Source organism: Wyeomyia smithii, chromosome 3, assembly GCF_029784165.1.
Source record: "Wyeomyia smithii strain HCP4-BCI-WySm-NY-G18 chromosome 3, ASM2978416v1, whole genome shotgun sequence".
Taxonomy (NCBI): Eukaryota; Metazoa; Arthropoda; class Insecta; order Diptera; family Culicidae; genus Wyeomyia; species Wyeomyia smithii.
The window spans coordinates 50,450,557-50,472,088 of record NC_073696.1 but is presented as its reverse complement, the minus strand read 5'-3'; the positions used below and the strand labels follow the sequence as shown (position 1 = coordinate 50,472,088).

The window sequence follows — 21,532 nt, the reverse complement described above, 5'->3', positions numbered from 1 at the left end:
TATTCTTCCGTACATTAAAGATAACAATTTGTGAAGTTTTGAGCTGATTTGATGAGTTATTACTACAGTGGCATCGAGGCAACAAAGTGCATTTCTACGAAAAGAACAGCAATCGACCGAATTTCGCTTTCAATTCCGCCCAATTCAGGAGTATTGAATAATCGGTAAAGATAAACAAATGGTGGAAGAAAATGTTCGCTTAGGTTAGCTAACAGAGTGTCCACAACATAATAAATAGTATTGGAACAATCAGAGGCGGACGAAGGCTGATTTGAGCTGCAGGCGAAGACAGATTTTGCCACTAATGCATAAAAAACTATAGTAAATCTAACAAAATTTTTCGCGGAACTCGGGAATCCCGGGAATCAATATTTCTGTTTCCAGGATCCGGGAATCCCGGGAATCAATATTTCTGTTTCCGGGATCCGGGAATCCCGGGAAAAACTATTTCCCGGGTAATCGTTCCCGGGATTGCTAACCCTACTATCAAGTATGTAGTTCATAAAGCGACAAGACATCACCTTGCGCATCCTGAAAATTGTATGGTACATGCCTGGTCGCGTCGCACGTGAATGGAAATCCTGCTAGCGAGAGAAAAAATTTCCTCGTCGCTTAAAAAATAAGCACACGCATTAGCCGTTCGTATGCCGCCCCTCGATAATTGACGAGCAGGCGACCGCCTGCTTCAATACAAATGGCTACGTGACGGCACCCGAAATGTTCACTCCGAAGTCTAATTGTAACGGTTTATCTTTGCGGACTGGATTTTGAATGGAAACCGGAATGGAAGCCTGCCTTAAATTTTAGTTCTGATGTCGATCACTAGTGGACAGAGTGCACAAACGTGCAAACGGGTATGTGATATCAAAAGCCACAGATTACAACGAAGGGCCGCTTTCTTTCAAAGTAACAGCAGTGAGCTACGATAGAGAAGATATTATTCCATACATAAATAGTTTTCTTACTTAATAATACTAAGAAAGCTGTCATTAAATACTAAACAATTTACAGTACACATATGAAAAAAAAAAATTGTTCGTTACGATTTATCTCCCTAGACACCTAAGCTTAATATAGACTAGTTTGCCACATTCTAACAAAGCAACTAAGCAACGTAATCCGAAATCTACAATCTAAAACGTCGTGGAAGTACCATGGCATCCCTCACAAGAGTATCAAACGTTTCTACCTCTGGTCTGCTTATGTCACTTGTTTAATGATATAATAATCTTAAAAGAATTATCTAACCTAAAAGTGCGGTAATTAAGAGAATACACCAACGATCTCAGATACTTGGTAACTGGTTTTTGTATAAACTGCAATTTTGGGTCGATTTCTTATGAATAAAGGTAAATAGCTGACTATAATTGCGCTTTAAAGTGCATCACCACCACCACTACGACCACGTCGTCGTCCGTCTCTCGGCAGCGTCCAACATGATGGGCTACTTTCCCAGCAGAATTCGGTGCGAATTCACGTAGGTACATCGGCACCGAAAGAATCGAGCAACCGGACCGGGTACGACCTACGACCGGCCAAACGCTGAGAGTTGCTTCTACGATCTTGATGCATTAGCCTGCACCACACACTCCTCGCTGCAGCGCAATGCACTACGGTAAACTCAACGTATGTCATATTCCCATCGCCGTTTAGCCGAAGAAGGTCAGTCATGTCGTGGACGGCGCAGGGTAGGACGGGTGTTACGATACGGGGCACTCTCTTGCTTCGTTTCGAAAGCACCTTGGACAATGTTTTTTTCCTCTACTGCTGGCTGTTGCTGGTTTTAAACGCGACTCGTACTCGGTACAACTTTCTGGTTTTTATAACGGTTTGTATGGAATGTCTCCTCATCAATCCAAAACTGGTGTTTACGTTTATTTTTCTACATCCACAAAGTTAATTCATGTTTTTGTTGCTTCTTTGTGTCTCGAATGTTTTTCTCTTCTCTCTTTTTTCGCATTTCTCTTTGTTGCTTTCTTCCGCGCGCTGCTTGCTTGTTGGTGACGTTCGGTTCGCGCGGGCTCCTTTCTCTTTTCTGGCGCAATCGACTTGGTTGGACGTTTATTTTTTTTTACTTCTTCACCAACTGCATTGTCTCACGAATCTGTCTCGATGAACGTGTAGCGATGAGATGTACTGCACCCGGAACAACGGTTCGAAATATTGTTGTACTGCGAATTGGAGATATACGAACGCTGCTGCATGTCCGGATGCAACCGGTTTCCTGGTAACGACCATTGGCGACTTCGCTGGGCTGTGGCTGAGTTTCTGGGTTTGATAATCTGAAAGTTGAAACGAAGGAAGGGCAATATTAGCATAGTGTCTTAGATAGTCAGTTGTGAATATTTTTAGTGGCAATAGAGTAGGAAAATGATGGCGGGATTATATGAACTTAGTTAATACTTTGACATCTAATGCATGGAGATCATGATTTTCTGCTATGTTAAGCTTACGGGAGAAATTCCATACTTTAATGCTAAATGTGCTGTTTTTTGGCATACTTATAATGCATCCGCTAAAATATGAGCCGAATTGCAGCCTAAAGCTTGAGAAAACTGAGTATCTTCCGTGTCTTTTTCATACTCAAATTATTATTTTTTAACAGCGTGCCTATTTTGGCATATGCCTATTCGAAGCATTGTAGCTCTGAAACCTTTGATTGTACACATAAAAAACTGTCTGGAAATGAAATGTCGGGAATAGATAATACCTCATAAAAAATATACACCCTAATTTTTTTTACTAGAAAAAATGATTCATGAAGTTAAAACAAAATTCAACGTTTTCAGAAATAATTGTATTCCAATTATGTATAAAATGATTTCAACACCTGTAATACTTTTCATTCTTTCATACTGAAAATTGAGAAATGGTTTCTCTAATTTCTCTCTCTGGGGGGCAGAATAAATGGAGGCTCCTAGTAGTTGATAGTACTAAGAACAAAACCGAATCCAGATCTTCCGAAACCCGAAATATGATCTCTCGCTTGTTAAAGATTGTGTATCGTCATAATCATCTCGATTCGGCGGAAATTACGCAAGCGAACTTTTTGGCCATCTGGCCACCATACCAAATATACAATTATTTTTCTCGCGAAACCAAGAAAATACCAAGAAGAATATCTCCTTATTACCTGCGAATTAGTTGTTTCAGCTTAAATAAATTTCCGTCCGGCGATATGTAAACTGGGTAAACTGTCTACAAAAAGTTATTTTTTTTTATAAGGAACAAAACAAAGAATATTTATAATCGCTCTTGTTGGCTGCCATAAACAATGCAAAATGTGCACGAGAATTGGTTCGCGTGTGTTGAGTGCATTCAACACCTTTGGCAGCGTTTTCGAAATCAGTTTCGATTTGCTTTCCATCCCAGATTTCCTCCAAGCACGGAATCATTGTCAGTGGGATTTTCCTCTCACCATTCCCCCGTCGTACCGGTCCACGCACCGATCTCTCGCTGGTATGCCGGCAGCATACTTTGAAGCTGCTGAAACACGTTTTTCCTGCTTTTCCGACGAGTTTGTAATAACAGTTCTGTAGAAGTGTGGTCGTAGGTAGGTACCTACTTGTGGTTGTATAGTCAAATGTTTATCAAAGCAAAGCAGCGCAGTCGGTGCCCGTAACACAAACTGCAACTGCACCGCGCTGCTGTTCTGTCCCATTATGTTTCGGTCGCAGTTAAATGAGCATACGCTTAAAATATTCTAATCTAACCGTAAAATAGCAACTTGTGAAATTACTCTCGTGCATGGTTCCCTATACCCGAATGGTCTCTCTTGCTGCAGGGACGTGACTCGAATTCACTGGCTATAGGGCTGGCCAGTGCGCATGTCGACGCAACTAACTTGGATTGAAGTGCACCCCCGCTTGGCTTCCTGTGCCGGCGGTACGGCTGCCTCGGTACCACACGCGCGCGCGCCCAGTTTATGTTTATTCTCTTTTCCATTCGCTTGAGGCGCGCATTCCAGGGATATTTTTAAACTTTCCGATCTTTCGCTGCACGGGTGAGTGTGTAGTTTGGTCTCTGTCAATGCTTTGGTCGACTTTTTTTCTCTGTTCCGATACTTTTATTTGATTAGCAACAATTGTTATTTAATAGACTGGAACTGTGTTTTTCATAACGTCGTTCTAATTATGTTACATTCTGTTTATTTTTTGATATGTAGAAGATAGAAATTCATTAAAAATGTTGTAAAAAATTAGAACTGCATTCAAAAATTCGAAATCTAATTCCACATTTTTGTGTTAAAAATATCCTTCTTCTAAACAATAGTTTCAAGCAATGGTGGTGGCAACCCATATACTAATGCATTGTAAATCGACTGCTCAGCGTATTTGGTTCTGTGTTTATCTCGTCAAACCGACGTTAACCCGAATCAGCCCACAATCTCCCGCAAATATTTTCCTTCATTCAACTTTTGAGATCTACTGCTTCCAAGTACAACATTAAATTAACTTGAAGTGATTTTCTCTGTCAAGCGGATCTATAACCTTTACTTTACTTTTACGGCGACAGACCGATTATCGATCCAATGCCGAATCCAGAATACGTCGCCATGTCACTCGGTCTTAGGCTGCTATCCTCCAATCTCCCCTAACACCTATTTCGCGGGCATCCTTATCGACAGCAAACATCCAACGAGTGTGAGGCCTACCTCGAAGTCGACGGCCTCTATCGGGATTTCTGCTAAATATAGTCTTCGCTGGTCGTTCTTCTGGCATACTAGCTACATGCCCAGCCCACTGCAACCTGCCGTGTTTTGTCCCCTTAACTATATCCGTCGATTTGTACACCTGGTACACTTCATGGTTCATGCGTCTGCGCCAAACACCATTTTCCAGTTTGCCGCCAAGGATTGAAGGCGAAACCCTACGCTCAAAAACACCAAGAGCTCGCCGATCGGCCTCTTTCAACGTCTATGCTCCAGGGCCGTAGAGGGCCACGGGAAGAATAAGTGTTTTGTAGAGTGCGAGTTTAGTGCAAGTTACGCAATCCATAGAAGGCCCTGTTTGCAGCTGCACGGCTAACCTCGTTGTCACACGTCACTAGTGTACCCAGGTAAATAACTTCGTCGACTACTTCAAAACTTTCCCCATCTAACACCATCTCAGCACCAACATTCGTCGGACTACCACGCTCTCTACCAGCTCTACCAAGTATTTCGTTTTGGCAGAGTTAATGGTGAGCCCTACTCTATCTATAAGCGGATCTATTGGTGTTCTTTAAAGCCTTGTCAAATGATAGAAGTGTCATTGAATTTCATTTTAGGTCCAGAAATGCTCAATGTCAAATGGCATCATTGGGCTGACTCGAGATAACGGAGAATATACGGATTGAAAATCAAGTTAGCAGGATTCAGACTGCGCTTGCCTACTCTAATGGAAGCGTCCATTAATGAAAACCTGGTAAACTAGGTGAAATGTATTCGACATTCTGTGAAATAAATCATTTTCCACAACGCTCCCATATTCGTCTAACCGCCTTAATCATTTCTCCAATTTTAGGGCTCTAAATGTTTCAATATTCATCCTTCTATTTCTTTATTCTGAACATAAAACAAAAGCAAAAGATTCACACTAAGGAGACTTCGTTTGGCAAAACGTCGCGGTAACAATCAAAAGGATCAATGAGAACTTCAATTCTCTAGGCATTCGCTCAATGGTTTCGGATAATAATTGTCCGAAACAAGAGAAAACTAGTCTAATGTTGTATGTACAAGTCAGTGATAGTACGTAATCGTCCGTACGTAATTCCATGGATTGGTAGACTGGTTTAAAATGCAAAATATGCGTCTTTTCTTGTTCCACGAGAGCTGGTGAAGGTAGACACTTACAAAAAAGATGTAGCACGATACGTATTTTTTTGATTTATGTGTTAAGTGACGGCCATACACTACTCTATGTTATTCGAGTCCATCTCTACATCACGAGAACAGTTTGGGAGAGTGGTCGAGAATGAAGGCAAAAATTCACGACCTATATGGCCTGGTCTGACTGCTAAGTGATTATTATCTGTTGGTTTCTCTCGCGGGTGTACTTTGTGATTATCTGTAGCACACAACTGATAATACATGTGAAAATTTTTGGAAAATCCATGTGTCCATCTTTCCCTACCTTAGTGTGTCCGACGATCGTAACTCTCTATCGGGACATAGAAAATCTGCTGGATTTTCACAAGAAAATCGAGGAAAGACTAATTAAGCACTTTACTATCGGGAACAAATGAAAACACATAAGTTTTACGAGTTTTCCACTATTTTCCGTGAAATGAACATTACATCAAATAGCGCGTTCACGAAAATATTCTTTGTTTTACTTACAAATTTGACAGTTTGCTAGCTGGAAACCGACAATGCATTTCAAAAGTATTAATACACTACAAAGAAGATATTCGTATCACTCAACTATCATAAAACGTCCTAGTTTTTGAAATATTAAAAGTGTCGCCGCCGCGGCCAGAGAAATGACCATCTGTAGTACCCATTCTGCATATCTGAACATTTGAAACCATACCTGGAGACACCCCAATGGAGAGGCCTGCTCCCAAATCGACCACATACTGATCGACGGCCGGCACTTTTCAGGCGTCATAGATGTGCGGTCCTTTCGAGGGCCAAACATCGATTCGGACCACCATCTCGTGTAGATTCGCGTCGGCTGTTCAACGTATTTAAATCGAGATCTGCAAGGAAGATACGTCTGGACATCCAGAGGTTATCAGCGGAAGGAGTTGCTGTATAGTATCCTCGGAAGGTTGATAGACGGATCGGTGAACCAGCTGGAGTGGACATGAACGAGCAGTGGAAGCACGTTCATGATGCGGTCAGCGAAACAGCGCGAGAAGTGATAGGCATGACAACGGGAACCACGCGTAGTGTGTGGTCCGATGCTGAGTGTCTAGAGGTGACGGGAGAGAATATACGGGCCTACGCCAACACTAGCAGCCAATCGTGAGACGCGTCAGATGCGGGAGAAATATCGGGAGGCAAGAGCTGCCGAAAAGAGGCTTATTGCTTCACCAGGTACGACACGAGGAGCTTCTATAGAACGATTAACCGGACTGGACCGTGCCAGTACCTGCCATGTGTAATGACAGGGAGGGGAACCAGATTACCGATAAATCGCAGGTGGCCAGGCATTGAAAGCAACATTTTGAAGTGGTGTTGGAAGGTGAGGAAGGTAGGAGAATCGTCGAAGAGAACAGGATGAAAATCGGGGAGAACGGACAAGCAGTGGACCCACCAACATTGGACCAACATTGGACCTCGGCAAGTTTTGAAAACACAACTTGCAGTCACATTATCTGTTTATAGACTTCAAGGTGGCGTACGAAACAGTGAAACGCAACGAGCTGTAGCAAATTATGCTTGAACATGGCTTTCCAACAAATCTAATTATACTGTTACATGTGAAGCTTGACGGTAAATACCAAGTATCAGGACAGCGGGCGAATTTTCGGACGCTTTCGAAACGTTAGATGGTCAGAAGCAAGGTGTCAGACTCTCGGATTGCTGTTTAACATAGCTCTAGAAGGTGTGATATGAAGGAAGAGGAAGCGGCACCATCATCACAAGGTCTCACGTGGTTCTGGGCTTCACTAACTTCACTTCTTCGGCTTCGTTAACGGTAGAATTGTACTCACCATAAAAACTGCCAAAATGAAGTACATGGTGGATCGCAAAGAGCGTGGTAGTTCTGCGGGTGTTGGTGCTGCGGTGTAGATAGAAACTTTCGAAGTGGTCGACGAATTTGTTTATCCTGGTACTCTCGTGACATATGACAACGAAGTGAGCCGCGAGGTGAAGAAATGCAATGCAGCAGCGAATAGGGTTTATTAAGGATTGCGTAGCTAGTTTAGGTCCCGTAGCCTACAGATTCGTACGAAATTGGCGCCCTATAGGACTATGATCCTCGCGGGGGCGTTCTACGGACATGAATCGTGGACGTGTAAGGAGGCCGATCGACGAGCGCTTGAGGTCTTCGAGCGTAGAATCCTGCGATCAATACTCGGAGGCAAACTAGAAAATGGGGTTTAGCGCAGGCGCATGAATCACCCACTGTACGAAATACACAAACACGCTGATATTGTTAAGCTGATGGAATACGGCAGGTTACGGTGGGCTGGCCACGTAGCACGGATGGTGGATGAGCGACTGGAAAAGATAATATTTAGTAGAGAACCGGATAGAGGCCGACGACTTTGAGGCATATCTCACACGCGCTGGATGTGTACTGGCGACGAGGATGCTAGAGCAGCGGGTGTATGGGGGGACTACAATCTACAGTGACCATTTACAAGCCTGGGTTCAAGTATTCGGAATCGTTTTGCAAAATTGTATCTTTTCTCCACCCAGTCTTCTTTACTAACTACTAGGAGATTGGTACGAATAGTTCTACACCCAACGCAAACGGGGAACATTTTATTACTTTAGGGCGATTTTTTATTACTTATTGTGTCTTATGACTGCGCATTATACACAAATAGTAATAACCGAAAAGTAACAAAAATTATGACGGGCACACGCTTGTATGTGTTTCTGCAGGAGAACATACAGCCAAGCACCGCAGTGCATGTGTTAGCAAGACTTCACTCGCTGCATTTGTATTGATGCAACGATCAGATTCATTTTTGCTATCTTCATCCACACATAATGAGAATCTCACCCGTCAACCTCAAATGTCTAATTAGAAACACTTTCGTTTCGTCCCCCAGTGTTTACATGAAATGAAAATATGTTATACTGTCTGAACAGAGTTGTCGAAGTTGCGAATATTGTTCTGGATGGGCACGAGTTTTGTATTTTCAAACAGGTGCAAATGAGTTTCCATGAACCAATGAGTATGTGTTTTGGATAGCTTGCAAGAGAGCGAATGTTTTTGTTTTTCTCTAACACAGTTTACAGATCGTGATGTCATTTAAAGACGCATTTCAAGTCTTTGAAATCATCAACGATTGCATACTCTATGACGGGGAAAATGCTGCTTGGCAGCTCTTGTCATATTCTTCCTCTACTCCGTATGCATACAACGAGCGAACTAATACACGCTCACCGGATGAATTGGAGATTGAAGAAACTTGTAACATGTGCAACATATGCGACGGTGTGTGATTTTTTTTTTTATTAAGATGGAAAGGGAGCAGTTTTTGCATGTGGTTGCATGTGGTTGAAACGACCATTATTAGATAGTCGTACTTCCGTAACACGTGCTAAATATATGACAGTATGTGTTGTTACTTGACTGGGGAAGAATTTTATTGCCTTTTTAGTAATAGGTTTGTTGCCTTAAAGGCAATTTTGCGCTATTGCTTCTAAGGTAATAAGGAAAAGTTTTGCGTGTATTATAAGATGATCTGTTAGGCCGCCCTCGAAGAGTTTTAAAGATTTTCTGATCCGTAAAGCGTTCTTTTCTGCTTCTAACTGTATGAATTGATGTAATGGTCAGTTTGGTTTTGGTTACCAGACCAGTGAAGCACAGGTCATTCTGGGTCTCACAACAGCCGAAAAAATCGAATGAATTATATTCGGTTTGAGTCCCGACTGCTTACTTAAGGTTTATTACATATTCATAGGGTATTTGTGGCTTTACTTAGGGGCCATCCACATACCACGTGGACAGCTTTGGAGGGGGGGGGGGGGGGGGTTGGTTAATGTCCACGGTCCATACATTTTTTTTTAGAATTTATATGGGCAGCTGTCCACGGAGGGGGGGGGTCAAAATCGGTAAAAATGTCCACGTGGTGTATGGATGGCGTGGCCACGCCCTAATGGCAAAAATCTACTCTGAACTCGATACAAAAGACTGCGTGTAGAAAATTCAGCTTCAGTTTAGTTTGTTACACAATAGCGAGTGCAGTGCAGCTGTTAAAGTTCCGCGACATTGAGAAACGAGAGCTGCATACGAGTCAACTTTCAGGCACTGCGGAACATGTTACCTTTATTTTGCATACGGCAGCAACAGTTACCATCGTACGCTGAACAATATTTAGCTGGCACAGCTACTGGAGGGCACGGCGGAGAGCAAACTTTATTATGTGCGGTCAAGCAAAATATTCAATGCTACCGATGGTGCGATTATCAGCGTTCTGTAGCACGATATTCTAACTGAAGATTCTGGAATCGGTTCTTTTCAGAACTATGGATGCTTGAAGATAAGAAGAATTTTCGCAACTACTACAAGTGTAAAGTTTTCATGTATTCATGCATCGTTAGTTTAACAATAACGATCATCAAAAATAAACGGTAGTGTTGCCTATGAACAGTTTAGCGCAGCATATAATATATACATTTAGTCCTACGTTACCATTTCATACAACCCCTAGGGCTGTATACCTTGTAGTATTTTTTTTTTTGCAATAAGTACTCCGAGGTATTTGACGTTGTCTAAAAATTCAGGAGCTCACCTTTCATTTAGATATTATTTTGCTTAATTTTTAGGTAGTAGTTTTTGAAGGATTTACATTTCAACTCTCCCTATCGCACTCGAGGAAACAATGTTTGAGGCAGTCTTGCCACATACATTTATGACTATATCATCAGCAAATCCGACTATGCAAAGCCTTTTCTATCAGTTTTGTGAGAAGATTAATCGCCACAGTGGAGGGGAGATCTTGGTCCCCGTGGCTCTGTGGTTAGCGATGTCGATCGGCTAGCTCTCCCACACGATTGTGATATCGGGTTCGATTCCCGATCAGGTCGAGGAACTTTTCGAACTGGAAATTTTTTCGACTCAACACTGGGGCACGGTGTATCGTTGTACTTATCCTACAACATGCAAAATGTGCCAAAAACAATATCGATAACGAATTCTCTCAACTAATCTAGTTGATCGAGACCGCATTAGCCCCCAGGCTAGCGTGCGATATTGTTATTGGAGGGGATATCACTCTTCCTTGCGGGCACCCTTTGATTCAGTAAAAAAAAATCATATGTTTCCATTGAACTCTACTAAATTTAAGAAGTAAATATTGAAAATATTTAATTTATTTAATATATATTCAATATTTAATATATATTCAATATATATTTTAATATATAATTTAATATTACTAGTCCGTACAGATACGGGTTTCAGTTGCTACATACAACCAGTCACTGCTTCACTACTATTTCGTTGTTTAGGTATTATCATTCGTGTTAGGCATTAACTATGGGCTGTTGGCGTCACACGGTGTTTCAGAAAGTGAAAAAACGTTTTTCAACAATCAACAATCACATGTTTCGTATATAACTGACCTAAAGAGCAATATATCAATATGGGTTTTTGCACTTACAAACCGCCATTGGTAAAAATGCCGATAGGGGCACATTTCTTAGTAATATCTCAAATTTTCATATAGGATACCTCACACATAATGAAATAAAATCACCAAAATCACCAAAAATCTACACCGACAAAGAGTGTATTAATCGACGAAAAATTCGAAAACCATTCGAAAGAGAGGGGGTGGCACAACAATGTAAACCTTTTATACAGTTTTCTTTTTTATTTTAGCATTATCAAAGTTACCCGCAAACGAAAAACTAGTCACTGGTTACAGAAAAAATCAATAGCATATTTGAAATAATACTGATGGATTCCGTAGTTGGGCATGTATTCTAGTATATCCAGCAAAAACAAAGCAAAGCCAAGCCTTGGTGCTACATTCCGATTCGGAACTTGACTTTTTGTTTACTATACACAAACTTCGCAGCCAACTGTTGAGTGTACAGGACAATTGCGGGGCTAGCGCTACAATCCTACTGACACTGAACCTACGACAACTGGCTTGTTAGGCCAGCATCGTACCTCGAGACCAGCTAGGGGGACGTATATCCAGCACTCGTTGTAAAAATGCAAAACCTAGAAAAAATCCATTAACGAGTTATATATTCAAGTTATAAAGTAGTAAAAAGCTAGCCGCTTTTACGGTAGCAAATTTGTTATCAAAGGGAGAAATTTTCGTTAGTGCTTTTAAAATAAAGTCCTATTTAAAGTTCCAAGCGAAGTGAAAATCTCAAACAAACTTGCACGAGCACAAACTGCACGAGCGTGAAAAATGCAACCTGCTAAAATTTCACTTTGCTTGGGAGGAAAACTAATTCGATCCAGTAAAATCGAACGTTCTGGATCGCATTTTTCTCACTTTGGCTTACATGTTTCACACATGCACACACCAGTGAAAAAAAGCAGCTAGCAAAAATTTGACTTTCCAGCGCGTTTATGTTCTGTCAGTTCTGGCCAATTTTCACTTCGCTTAAAACTATAAACCATGCTTACCAAGTGAACATTGTGCGTGTTAGTGTCTGATAACTGATTTGCATAGGGGGCTTCCTAATTGCAATGTAACAGAGTCTGGTTCGACAAGCGGGTGGTCGCGGGTGCGAATCTTGATAAAATGCAGGCCATTCGATGTCAACGGCTCTGAATGTAGGTTTATTTCAGGTAGCTAACATCGCGCAATGTTCCAAGGGCAAATATTTCTGCACAATTGTGAACAAAATATCACCGCCACTTTTTATATGACAGTTGACAGCGGGCACAACAGATTTGAAGCCCAGGATATGAGTTCATTGTCTTTTACAGTTACTCGGTATAGGGATGTTAATTGTTCGGTTTATTCTCAGGGTTACCACTAGACCTTGTTTTACGTTCAATCAAACAAAACCTTGATGACTTCCTCTCGATAAAAAAAAGTACCTCTTCTAATAAAAACTGGCCAAAGAGACATTTACTTGAAACTTCACCAGGGAATCATATTTATTGATCATATTGACAGGAGCAACGAGTCTAGGAGCAGTAAGCGTACAAAAAAGAGTGGAAAGCATGTCACTCAAAGCTTGCTTCGATTAAAATCCGGAACAAACTAGTCACTAAGGGGCTGTTCACATTCCACGTGGACAGATAAATTGTCATTTAAGACCCCCCTCTCGTTCCTCTCGATGTACAGTCGTGAACATTGACAAAACGTCCTCCCTTTTCCCCTCTTGATCAACGTGGTTCTTTTTTCTACAAAGAACGGGTGGAAAGTGTTTTGTTGCGTAATTAAACATAAAAAATGTAACTCAACAGTAAACGTAGCTATAAAATTCACTTCATTTTAGTTTAATTCAGCATGTTTAGCAAAGATCTGTAAAATACTGTTTACTGTGAACAGTAAAGTAAAAACCTACATCATGAAACCTGCATCAACTTAATCCCAAAATGCCTACGAAAGAGCAAAGCAGAAATTGATTCCAAATATAGCTAAAAGTGGTTCCATAGATGGATGAGACTAAAGATAAAACTGATTCCAAATTTGGCTCACAGTTTGTATGAAAATTAAAACAAAGTTTTGAAGGATAATTTCAAAATAACCAAAATGCATGTATCTCTGCTAACGAAAGAAATAATAAAAGAAATTAAATTTTCGGGTTCAGATCGGACTCGGGTTTGATCGAGAAAAAAATTGGGGTTCGGGTTTCATAAAAAAAATCTGTGTCAAGTACGAGTTTAAAAAATATCAAACTCAACCAACTCTACATTAAGGCAATCGACTTAATGCGATATTTTGTCCTGTGTTGTTATTTTTAATCGGTAAGCATTTAGCTGCGTTTGCTTATTGTGTTGAATGAAGAATATGCTACTTCTACAGACGCGGTCTTCCTAATTGTGAACATTTTTGTAGTGTTTCTTTGAAATAACCGATGTTTGGTAATTGAAAACATCGTCTGTTTTTGTAAGAAATATGTGAGACATGTGAATGAAGTGGTAGTTTTTCCGAACTTTGCAATTTTAAAAAAGAAGTAGACTTATCCATTACAGTTCCTATGAACTAAATTTCACACAAGCGTGTCGCACTCACCTTGTTTACTTAGAGAAAATAACAGTCGTTCCAGAATCCACTCTCATCTCAGATTCGTGTCCAGCAGTGGTTCAGTTGGTGAAGTACGTGTCCTTTTTCAACGATAGCTAAACTCTATTCACATTGTTCACGTTCAATTTTATATGTATCGTTCACTTGGTAATTTGCTGCAATAATTTATCTAACAATTGTGTACCAGTTTCTACTGTATTGTATATCATATCAATTTAAATAACTACTTAATAGAATATTAAAACTTGTCTTCATTAAACTCTATAAAACATAACTGAAGCGGCTTTCGTATGCTTCCTAACATGCATACATACTTCTCTTTCTTTCTCTCTCTTACAATCAGACCTTGCACCAACTCACTAGATTGTTATATACGATTTGATTCGATGACTTGTGAAATACACGGACGCGTAAAGCACTTCACATGGCACTCACTCACGGGTACGGGATAGAGATGGGAAGAGTGATGGCACGCGATGTCCCCCGCGCTGCGTGAATGTACTGGGGAAGGGAGACGCGGTTCCGTGTCCCGGCGGGCAGTAGTATGGAACCAGTAGCACGGCAGCAGGCAGTGCCATCGGGTTCCTCAAAACTGTCTGACCTGGAACAAGGATAGAGACTAAGATAGTTTGGCATTATAAAAACAGCTAACACACACACGCATATTGCATTTGCTTGTTAAGTTGGGGGCGCCCTGTGGAGGAGACCATCCACATTGCGGTTGGTTAGGACTGTTAGGATTACTGGATTATGGTTTGTCTAGGGATGGAGTTTTAGATCATCGTTGAGTAAATGGCTCAAAGGTGTGAGGTTTCAAGTTGAATAGCACTAGAAGCGAAAAATTACTGCGAAGCTGGGGCGAAAGCAAATGACTTATGGCGTGTGTGTTATTGTGATGAAATCGATGAATCGAACGAATAATTTCGGTATACGCGTTCAGGTGTTATTTCTAGCACCGCTTGAATACTGCAATAGTGCAAAAGATGCGCCTAAAGAAGACCTCACCTGTGCCAGCTCGATATTCGCATCCACATGTTGTAGCAGATGTTATAAATCGATGTGTTAATTAATTTTTGTTAGCACTGTTAACTTGCTGTTAGGCATCCATAAGCGTGATAACATTTCAGAGATACACACACTGAGAACTCCCGCAGTTTGATATTAGACAGCCGGTACGGAACTTCTCTGATTAGCTGCTTTTAGTCACAAAATATTGTTAAGGTGGATTAGAACAGGTAAAAATGATTTTTCTGCCCCAACGCAACTTGACACTGCCTCTGCTATCGGACTTTAATTTGTCGTTTAATTTTAAGCCAGTTTGGTTATTTTGGCAGAACCGGTTAAATGTCTTTTAGGTTATCGTTTGATATTTGAAAAAAAAAAAAATTCCTTCTGGTAATTTATTGTTTGAGGGATGCCTGATGCTTGCATATTCAACAGAGAAACCGAGGTTACGTTTCATATTTTTATAAAATGTATGCACGCAATACCGTGGACACGGCATTGACAGGTGTTATTGCACAATAATGTTTCTAACAAAAAAATACAAGGAAACACACACAAGAAAGCACGGGCTACCAGAAGGCGTAAATGCAACGCGAATAATCGTGAATTGAATTGAAAGGTGAGACAGGCCGGTAGTATAAATAGATTATTCTCACGGATTTACCGTTTGTCTTTTTTTTTCCGAGACCGCTGACCGCGATTCGGCGTGCAGGCTAGAGGCCAGAATGAGACACGACAGCGTACAGATCATAAATTTTAACCGCATAATTCAAGATGGGCCCGGGTGTGTGTGGTAGCGAGCAAATTCGGTGCTGCGGCACTCGTGCAAATTTTCACCCGCGTCTCTCACTTAGCACTCTAAACTGTCATCTGTCTCTGATGGTGCGGAAATGGTTGGAAACAGGAGGAAAACTAGAAGAGAAAATTCAAAGAGAAAGAGAAAACAAAACGGTGAAGATTTTCGCGTTAAGTGGCTAGTGGGGATAGCGAATATACAGAGAAGTTCATTCTTCTGGCGGTAGCGAAGCTCGCGAGAGAAATGTTTCAATAGGTTGTAAAAATTGTCCGTGTGAATTAATTGCGAAAAGGTAAAACACAAGAAACAAGGCAGAGAGTTGTTAGAGATGGTTATTATGCAGAAAGCTCTTTCGTAAATGATTCTTTCGTAAATGATTCACATAGCAGTGACTAATGAATGTCAAAACGAGACAAATTGTTTGTATCAGAATGCTAGGGAAGGAATATAATGGAATTCTAGTTCATTTTTCAATTTGCATGAGGGAACGCATAGGTGGTAATGGCAGGATTCATGGTGGAATACAATTTAGAGAATCTGGTTATGTTGTGACGAAGAATTCGAACCTGAAAATGGGACTGTCATGAAATAATTTTTAGGTTTTAAATTTTGACGTTCATCGATCGCAAATTTCGTTTTAAATCGATTGTTTTAAAAAGATGAGGTAATTTGCTTGACCGATTCTAAGAATGATAATGGCAAAAATCATGTTTTATCCGTCACCTAAACTATTTTCGAAGTGATGATAGTATTTATCCGATAGCATAAAAAACGCCATATTGAAGTTAAAAAATCATCCACATTAAAATAGCTTTTATCAAGCTGTTCCAAAACTTTATTCAATTATTTTTTTCATTTCAATAATTTTTATGGTGCGAAAAGGTAGCACCTCTTCAAATCCCTATCAGTTTCTCATTGCCTACCTAATTATGTATGAATTAACAACTGTTCAAGTTTCCAAACGTTCCTTGACAAATAGTCTATAGTGTGAACACTTTCATATGTAACATTTTGGCGGCGAGGATGGAATCCAAGAAAGGAATTCCACTCCACACAACTGACCAGTTCAAATATGCAGACGTTCTCTTCCGGTTGATCGACAAACACGAGAAACCAGATGAATAACTCGTAGTTGCTGCGGTCGGCATCGAAGGCAATTTTCCAGTGACATATTCAAGCAGACCAATGAGGACTACTCTTGATTTGCTTCGTCCAAAGAGAATCCATCAAGCCCAGCCGACGTCAACTTCGCATTCACCTTGCGCTACAACTCTAACTGCTGGAGCAATAGTATACTCCAAGGTCCACAAGAACGCCAAAACTTTAAGATGGAAATCTGTACCTATCATTGAAGTATTTGGGAAGGTCTCAATGTTCTACTGGATCAAGGTAGTCATTCGTTTCCATGCAATTCAACTACGCACTAGGTACAATGACAGCAATCACTCGACACTATCAGTCATCAAGCGAATTTGAATCCAGAACCATCCACCAGCTCCGGTCCAAGTCGAGCAATTTCCATTGCCATTTCATTGATTCCGCCGAAAGCCTGGACGAAACAATGTGGACGACTTCACTGATAATCGTTGCATCAACACTTATAGAAATTCTTCGAAGAAATGATGAGGCCACACCTCGCCCAGTAATACACTCGAAATCACCAAGACGATTGGAGGATTACATTCGATACTGAAATAAAGGAAGAGATTTGTAGAGCTTCGTAGCGGCAAGGTTACAGAGTCCGCTTTGACAAGCGAGTGGTGATAGGTTCGAATCTTAGTAGAGCCAAGTCATTCGGTAACAAAAGAACTTTAAGTATGGGTTTATTCTTCACACAAAAAGTTCTCTCCAGACTTAATAACCACTGGTCTAAAAGTTCGCTAAGGATGCAAAAAAGTGCGAACAGCAAATAACGTCCGGGCAATGCCACAAAAGATCAAAAAATTGCTGGTCGTAGTGGAGTTCATACCAAAAAAAATGGAAGAGATGCTACCACGCTATGATTAACATAGTAATCCTTGTAACCCAATATCGGCAGGTGCTACCAAGCCTTTTACCGAAGATACGCAATATGCATTACTCGGCATCGCAGAGTAAGCGTTCCGAGATTCCGCTTGCCGCTGCCCGTCATCAAGCTTGACTAGTTTTTAGGTGACACATACTCGGACAGTGTCCTGTAAGTAGACCTGTGAATGCCTTTGTTATTGGGTCAAAATAGCGCGAAGCTCTTCTCGCGATTTGTCTCTTAGAATTCACTGAGTTCAGCTTAAAAAGCACAAACAAAGTTACTGGATGATCTTCGTCTAGCTAGTGAGTCAACCATCTCGTTACCTTCGATTCCATTGCACTGTAACCAGGAACCTAGTATAAATTAACCTAGTTTATTTAGCCAGCTGTCGGAGCGATAAATAAGAAGCATACTCACATTAGTTTTAGGTGACTGAAAAGAGAATTCAAGGCTTTAAGTGCGTGTCGGTAATTTCTTTCCAGACACGTTTTATTTATTGCACATATTTCCGCCTAGATACTGTTGCCCTGTGTCCCACGGAGAGAAATTTCTTCAAGTTTCTCGTTCTGTATCTCATATTCTTTAGGCAATTTCGAAATTTGGTTTCATTTTTACCCTATCTCCGCTGTTTTCTACATTATATAAATAAAAATCTTTCAGTATTCTTAGGTGTTGCGTTGAATCTTCTTTTTTTAGGTTAGCCTGACGATTAAGCCTGAGAGCGCTTTTGCCGCTCCTAGTTAACCAAGCTTAGCTTTAGTGGATGGTTTCAGTATGTTTGGTTCACTAAACTAACGAGGGCAGGTCATTATTATTGCTATATATATCCAAAATATTATGCTGGGTTTAAGACCCCAGTTTTTTAGAATGGCTGCACACTAGGATGGCAATGAAAACCGACTTTCCGGAATTCGCTTAGAAGTAGTGCTTAAAAGTTTCGTCATCTCGAAAAAAGTCTCTATGCAAAATTTCAGCTCAATCGGATCTTAAGAACACGTACCTCGTCACATGGTCAAAGTTTCACCGACAGATCTGTAGTTTTGAATGGGTAGTTTTTTCGAAAAGACGAAACTCTTGGCACTACTTCTAAAGAAAGTTACGAATATTAAGATGGAATAATAGGAAAATAATTAAGAAGCACTTTGGGTTTTCTCTTAGTTCCTTTTAAAATAAAAGTTCAAGAGAGAGAAAAATAGAAATAACCATTAGGGTGGGGAAAAATGATCGATTTTCCAGAACCAAGTTTTTTTGGTTCCTTTTGGGATCCCAAACAACCCTAAACCTACCTGAAATCGATTGGTCTTGTCTCCGCTTGGCGCATTGCATTTCAAATTTGTATGAAAATTTATATGGGAAAACCTACTTTTTTGCATTTACCTTTCTAGAGAGCTCAATAACGCTCTAATAATGCACTACATTATGTAAAAGTATAGTATTTTAGATGCCTAACAACTTTGTAGAAGACACAAAAGAGCTAGGATATCCCTAAGAAGAGCTATAGCTGTTCAAAGTTGAGTATGTCGGTTTAAATGCAGAAAATCTTCTTTTCTGCCAACATTACCAATGTACCGGCGTCAGAAGGATTCCCATCAGAAGTAACCTGTCGTAACGAGTTTATACACTCAGCTGGATCAAGTAAACAAATTTAGGTCAACATTCTAGGCGTAGATAGAATCTACAACGTGTTTCTGACTGACGCCGATACACTGGCAGTGTTGGCAGAAAAAATGGTTTGCAACATAAATTTCGACACACTCAACTTTGAACAGCTCTAGTATTTTTTTTGGCTCACCCTAGCTCTTTAGTGTCTTCGGCCAAGTTGTTGGGCATCAAAAAACCTACCGTTTGAAGTTTTATGAAACCTATGGTTTGAGCCATTTTGAGCTCTTTAGAATGGAAAATGCAAAAAAGTTGTTTTTTCCATACAAATCTCCATATAAATTTAAAACGCAATGCGCCAAGCGGAGACAAAACCAATCGACTTGCAATAAATTCAGGATTGTTTGGGTCCCCAAACAGAAAAAAAAACTTGGTTCTGGCTTTGTGCTATCAAATTTCGTTTTTTCCATATAACGATTCCCCACCCTAATAACCATAAACGCACACATTTTGTGCTATAAGTAGTTTCAATATCTTTTGCATGTAGATAAGATGCTTATGTAATAAATTATTATACGAAAAAAAAGAAAGAAGCGAACTTTGAAGATCAAATTATTCCCACATATTCCATTGGCGTCATCAAGCTCGAAGCTTTTCAGAGTCCTAGAAAGTCGATTTTTTTTTTCGAGATAACAACAAATCTCGACGTATCTAAGACATCTGGCATAAAAAAATCGATATTGACAATTCAATTTTTGCCTGTGCATTTTTTACATCGATCAAAAAAATTAAACTTTGTCCGCTTTGAGGTACGTTTTTCCAAGGTTCAATTGACCTGAAATTTTACACGGAGGTTTTTTTTTTTCAAAAAGACGTAACTTTTGAGCACTACTTCTAAGCGAATTACTAAGGTTTAATTCATACGCCATAGAGCGTTCGTAGCCTTAATTGTTCTTTGTTCGATCTGAGTGTTCAAGTTATGTTTCTGGTCAAGTATGATGCTCAAATATTTGGCTTTTCGTTCCCTTTAGCCGCTGATTAGGAATAATGTATTTTCTTTTTTGAGTGAAAGGGATAATTGTTGGTTCGGAGGGATATACACTCAAGCCCTCTCGCCTGCACCATTGAGCTGTAAGATTCATGGCAACAGGACATTTGAAGAAGGTCGTCGACGACTAGTGACCACAATAAGGGTGGTGAAATTCCGCCTTGAGGGCATCGTGCCTTTTCAAAACTGTTTGCATAGAGTTTTTGAGCTGCATTATCAAATGCTCCCTCAATATCAAGAAAAGCTGCCAGGGAAACTTCATTGACTTGAAGGGATTTTCCCATTTCTCTCTCTAGCATGCGTAATTTGTTGGTTTTGAAATTTATTTAATTAGCTTCCATATAAACTGTTTTTAAAAGATGATCAATTAGTTTTCCATAATTTAAAAAAAAAAAGATGTGGAATTAATTGGCCAGAAGGCATTCGGTGTTGTCCAATCCCGGCTTTTTGTATGAGAATGACTCTAGTTTTTCTCCAACTAAAAGGTATAAAACTTAGTATCAAACTCCGTAGAAAAAATAGTTGCTTGCTCTTTCGGAGCATAACAGGCAATATTCCCTCCATTCCCGGAGACTTGTATGGTATAGATGAAGCTGTTGTTTTAAAAGTTCAATGAAATTCATCTCAGCTAAGCGATCAGAATGTTCATGGTAGCCAAGTTTTCATTGGCTTTCGACATTTTGAAAATAAAGTTTGCAGAACATAATATAATTATATTATATTCATAAATTAGTTATAGAAAACTGTCTGTGCAAGGTCAAAGTTAACACTGAACGAAAATTATGAATGTTATTTCAGTATGTACACTGGATGCTTATTTTGGCAACACAGCTGCTAAATGTCAAAACGAGCGCAACTTACTAGAGCAGGGGTTTCCAGACGTTTTGCTCGGCGGAGAACTTTTTTAAGCCAAAATAGTTGGCGGAGCTCCTATTTTTTTTCTAATCAATGAGTAAATGAATTCGTTATGGATCATTCTATCTCTTAGTTGCAAAAATTCTGGCGCGATTATCCAGCGTCACGAGTTCAAGAAACAACAGAATGATGCGTTTCAATATCCAACGCTTATCAGCTAAAGGGGTAGCTGCAGAGTACCGCCAGAAGTTAGATGAGAGGATAGGAGAAATCAACGTAACTGGCAACAGCAACAGCTTATGGGAGTCTATCCATGGAACTGTGGCTACAATAGTGCAAGAGGTGGTAGGTACTGCTCAGCGACGCCAACGAAACAGCTGGTTTGATG

The 21,532-nt window shown here is 40.3% G+C and overlaps 1 protein-coding gene across 4 annotated transcripts in view; it reads right to left on the bottom strand.

Annotated features, from left to right (window-relative positions):
- Nucleotides 1-921: 921 nt before the first annotated feature.
- Nucleotides 922-21,532, bottom strand: part of LOC129733190 (protein held out wings) — a 57,816-nt gene continuing 37,205 nt past the window's right edge. The window contains exon 3 of one of the 4 annotated variants that reach the window (XM_055694825.1): nt 922-2,282. In XM_055694825.1, coding sequence (XP_055550800.1) covers nt 2,097-2,282 — 186 coding nt within the window. In that variant the 3' untranslated portion in view covers nt 922-2,096. Of the gene's footprint in view, nt 2,283-13,822; nt 14,453-15,502; nt 15,751-21,532 lie in introns of those variants that run through there. The other 3 variants (XM_055694827.1, XM_055694828.1, XM_055694826.1) reach the window with 3 other exon arrangements.